Below are 5,331 nucleotides of genomic sequence, written 5' to 3' on the forward strand. Positions count from 1 at the left end.
TTCACATTCTATCAATATGTTGCTATAAGTTAATTGTAATTAATAACTGGCTATTTTTTTTATTACGAAAAGCTAACTTCTAGTAAATATTATTCGTTTTAAGATTATCTTATAATTATTAAATACTCTAGTTTAAATGGATAGTTAATCACTTAAAAAATACTATTATTATTTTGAAAAGCATCGTCAAACATCTGTTTAGAATGCGACACCTTATAATTTTTTCTTAAAATAAATTAACAAAATAAGCCATTTTATCTTTTTTATATTAGTTACAGTGAGCCGTGTTAATGGAATTTTAATATAACATAAATATAGATACATAAGTTGATTTTGTTAGATGCATAATTTGAAAATTAAAATATTAAAATTAAGGAAAAAAGGGAAAAAAAAGAGGACAATTTTGAAAAAAAATTAAAGAAACGTTTATGAAATCTCGACTCTTAAGAGAAAAAAACAATAAAAATCATTTAATATTTTATTTTTTTAAAAAATATCTAAAACATTTAAATGATCATAATTTGTTTAATTTATATGCACTTTTTATGTACGACCTATTGAATTAAAAGTATTTTCACGATCTTTTATTTAAGATCCATATTCCATAGTTTATGAAGGATAAATTTACATCAAAATGAGAAAAAATGTGTTTTTCTTTTTTTTCAAAGAAAGAGTGAAAAGGGAAAAAAGAGAGATAAAAAATTAAATATTAACCCACCACCTCTCAATTTTTTCCACAACAATATCAATAACTGTACTTGCACGTCTTTAAAATTTATTGTAGCATGAGTACGATTTTCTTTTAAAATAATAGGCATTACATTAATAAGTAAAATTACAAAATTAGCCTATTTTTTTCTAATTCCAATTATATCCTTGAAATTGAATGAAATTACATTTACTTTGCTTTTTATATATATAAAGATATAGATATAATTCCTCAATAAAAACCCGCTCTGATACCATTTGTGGCGAAGCGCGAGTATGCAATAGATTTATAAATTATAGAAAATTTTACAGAGTTAAAATAGGATTTTCTATGCCCTTTTTTGCAAAGTAGGGGGTTTTTTATGTAAATAAAGATTTTTGAAAGGGTCAAAATTTGGATTATTTGGAATTGAATAAAAGTTGGTGTCCACATGTCATCATCTTAATATGGGAGTGTAAAAAACTGAGTGTAGGATAGACTTTACCGTCGAGACTGGAGCACGTGCCCAAAAAAGAAAGGTCAAATTAAGCCTGTCTTAAGCTCTGAATATGCCAATTTTGTATACTAAAAAGTGGGATAGAGGATCCCGAATGCCAAATTAAAGACTAGAATAAGCATGAGATCCACACACACATACAAACATGCATAGGAGTTGCGTACTTCACAGCCAGGGCTAGATTTCTGCACAAGAAACTAATTTCATCATAACATTCCTTTTTTCACCATTAAAATGGCAAGTTCGTTCAAGAAATACAACGGCCAAGCATGTTCAAACAAGTGGCATGACGTAGAGGCACAACAAGGTTGCCAATGAAAGGCAGTAATTCAAACAAGATTGTGTAAGAAATGCAAACTAGATCACCAAGAAGAACAAACAATTCCAGCTAGAGCAGAGCAAAATCCTGGGCTTTCGACTCCTTAACTTCCTGCTATTTACATGTTTCCCATTTTCAAAATTTCTTCAATCGCAAGTCTTATAGGATTAGTGATACATACACCAGTGCCTTATGTCATTCCTAAGCACTTCCCTAGGGCCAAATCTCGCGTGGTTCACAGTGAAAAACTCCGAATCACCAGTAACGTATTGCCTATAATGGACATTGTGTCCGATAGGCCTTGTTGGCTCCATCATCGTCGCAATGGTACGGGTTCTAGGTAAGATGGATCGACAAGCCGTGAATAGATCTCTGTCTGATTTTTTATCTGTAGATTTTGGGAGTCCTCCCTGATTACTCAACTGCTTTGGCATGTTGCTGTTTGTTTTAGGGGTTGGTGGAGATTGTCCTTTTATCTGAGCTGCAGGCTTCATTCTATCAAGCCACCTGAGAATCCGGTTGCCAAGGTTCCGACCAACATCAATATCCCTCTCTTGTATCTTGCGATGAGCAGTAAGTGCTAAATCAAACACATTCCGAGTTCGCCTGTAATCCAAGTCAACACAGGAAAAATCTTCAGTCCATAAACCAGATAACAGGTTGAAATGCTCACATCATCTTTGCATAATACAAGTGCTGCCAGTTCCATAATTTCATAAGCACGAGTAATTTTAATATTTGTCCTGCCATTGGATTTCATATTACTACTTCGGTAGAACCAAACTGGAAAGGCTTTTACTTATTTACTGTAATAGTACACATGAAATAGTGTAGGGGTAAAGAAAGACAGGATGTTTCTAAGATATAGTTATGTGAGACATCAATCACAGAAAACTAACATTAAAATGTGACTTAGAAACATCATCTACAATACTTCTTCATTCCTTAATCTATATGCAGTTATCAGTTTGTTTCATTGCTGATTCTTTATTTCCTTATCTCCGGCTCCAATATTGATCAAGAGGAGCCTCTGCCATTTACATTTTAATAATTGCCTAATATCTGTGATCTGAAGAAGGGGCACAACAACCAAAATGCAGAAGTCACAGTTCACATTGGCTTTACCATTTGGTTTGGGAGCAGGATGCATATATGATGCTCTGGTTAGTGAAGAAATACAACAGAGGGTATAGTATGATCTAGCTATATTTTCCTAAGAAGCAAGATTTAAATTTAAAAGTGATATTCCAGGAATGATTAACTTCAAACAAAAATTTAGTGGAGCTACAATTATCTAATATAATTGGCATTTTTTTGTACTACGAACAAGTGATAAGCATTTCAGAATCCAGCGGTAAAGCAGAATGATGTTAATTAAAACTAGTAATACAATAGCTGCGTACAAACTACAAAGACTGGAATGTTTTCCTTTCCTGGGAGCCATGATTTCAATTACCCACAATATATCAACTTATTTACCTATTTTACGACATAGTGGACCCCTTTCTCCACTCACATACAATAAATTAATCATTATTAACAATACCTCTAAGGTACGACCCTTTCTCCACTCACAATATACTCAGCCACTCGTATTAAAACTCGTGCCGTCTCCTTCTTGAACTATTTTTTTCGGAAGGAGGGAGTATAATATATAGCTATACAATTTAATGCAATCGAAAGCTACACAATTTAATAATATAATCGAATGATAGTTTTTGTAGTCTATATATAAAAGAAATAGTCGATATATAAAACCAACTATGTTGAGACGTGTACAAACTACAAAGTTTATTTTGTTGTGTTTAAGGTTTACTGTAGAGACTGAGATGAGAACAATGTTTGGTGAACTTGTGATAGTTTAATCATTTGGGCTTTATTATATTTGTTAGATGTTGTTTATTAGATAAATAAGTTTAAAATAAGTTATCGATAATACCGTACTGGCATACCATAATTTTGGTATACCGGTTACTTCAATATACCATGAAAGTGTGGTATACCGAAACGAAGGTGCAGTAAAGGTATTGTATATTCTCCATACTGAACAAATCTAATACCAAAGTAAAGGTAAGGTAATAGTATGAAATTTCTCTATACCAAAGATAAAACCAAGATATAAGGTATGACGAATTTAATAAAATATATCTTACTGTCCCACCCCTAGGACTGATCATGATGGCAAGCACCTTCGTAAGCAATCAGAAGCAAATCAACAATAATGTGAGGATGTAAGTTAAGCATAATTTTATTTCTTGTGACATATGAGCATTTATTAGGCAAAACTATTAATTAAAGTTCCAGAGTAAAAAGAAACACGAGATGGTCGGAATTTCACCTAAATGAAGCATTTCTTTTATTCATGAGAATAGTGTTGTAAATCTGTTCATTCTTAATGCAAGTTTTACATAAGTCAACCATCTACAAGTATGGAAATGCATACATTGCCCTCTAATCCTCAAATTCTCATAAAAGAATCATAGGAGGTCCTTTCCAAGGCGACCTAAATTTGTATGGTAAAGTTAAGAGGATTCATAAGTCATACAACTAAATGTGGAGAATGCAACAATGCTGTTGTATCTATCACTTCTGGAGCCAATCTAAAAGCTATCCATGCCTCGACAAGTGAAGCAATTATCAAACGACCAACAAGAACAGAAAGAATGAAACATCAAAACAATGTAATACACTTGGCTTGAAGATTAATTCAAATTTTTCCTCTTCCATTAATTTTTGCAGACAACCATTTCTTTCGGCTTGCAAACATTCCCCCAGCACTTTTATATGATTACTTCCAGCATTAAAAATTCTTCACCTATCCACATTCTCTACAATAAGAGTAAATGCCATCGAACTTCACTATCCACAACATACAGGTTACATATACATCATTTTATGGGAACAGCATCATGACAAGAAAAACAACAAATGCACAATAATTGGAGAAAATTACACACGAGATCTAACCCAAATTTTTCTAAAATGATAAAACAAATACGTAAACCAAATCGCTGATTAATTAAGATGGGGAAAAAATAACACTAATCAATTAAATTCATAAATAAAAACATTACCTATGAACAAATTGTTGGACCCTAGGGTGCTTAGGGCTGATGAGCTTCCGTTGGATTTTCATAGCAAGCCTGTAGGTTCGTTTAAGACCCAAAAAGTAAGCCGTTGCCAAAGTGATTTCCCATAGCACCATTTTGCCTCACCACTCCCTCTCCCTCGATTCAAAGCAATAAGCGAAGAAATTATATATTTGAAAATGTTTTTTGAAGCGATCTTTCTCTCCTTCTATCGATTTAGGAATAAGCTAACAAATTATATAATTGAAAATGTTTCGTTTTGCGCAAGAAATTTGAAGGCTTCTCCTTCTCTCTGTCGATTGATAACAATAGGCGAGGAATATTAATCATTGAAAAATATTTCGTTTCGGACTCTAAAAAGAATAAAAATACAAATACAAATAAGTGTTTCGTTTAGCGCAAGTAATTTGAAGATGCTGCGAGAAATTTCGGTACAAAGGAATCTATTTTGCGTTTGGCTTCGCCACTGCGACTGTTGCGGGTAAGTTAATAAGGAAGATCATACCCCGCCTATGTGCTTAAAGATTAGGGATTATAGCCAAAAAAATACATGAACTTTGATAAAAGTTGTAATTTTCATCTGAACTTTTAAATTAGCCAAAATATATCTGAACTTATATTTTTTGTTGTAAATTTCACCTGAACTTGCAATGATTTGAACTCCGTCGAAGTGAAATTTACAACAAAAAATATAAGTTCAGGTATATTTTGGTCAATT

General features: G+C 32.6%; 1 protein-coding gene across 1 annotated transcript; it reads right to left on the reverse strand.

The window, feature by feature from the left end:
• Window positions 1-1,387: 1,387 nt before the first annotated feature.
• On the reverse strand, window positions 1,388-5,121 carry LOC130993101 (uncharacterized). The gene is made up of 2 exons (XM_057917828.1): window positions 4,599-5,121; window positions 1,388-2,130 (listed from the first exon to the last, which is right to left on the reverse strand). Exons 1-2 carry the CDS (start codon window positions 4,727-4,729, stop codon window positions 1,692-1,694), a joined length of 570 nt encoding a protein of 189 aa, XP_057773811.1. The 5' UTR covers window positions 4,730-5,121; the 3' UTR covers window positions 1,388-1,691.
• Window positions 5,122-5,331: the final 210 nt, after the last annotated feature.

Source organism: Salvia miltiorrhiza, chromosome 7 (assembly GCF_028751815.1).
Source record: "Salvia miltiorrhiza cultivar Shanhuang (shh) chromosome 7, IMPLAD_Smil_shh, whole genome shotgun sequence".
NCBI lineage: Eukaryota > Viridiplantae > Streptophyta > Magnoliopsida > Lamiales > Lamiaceae > Salvia > Salvia miltiorrhiza.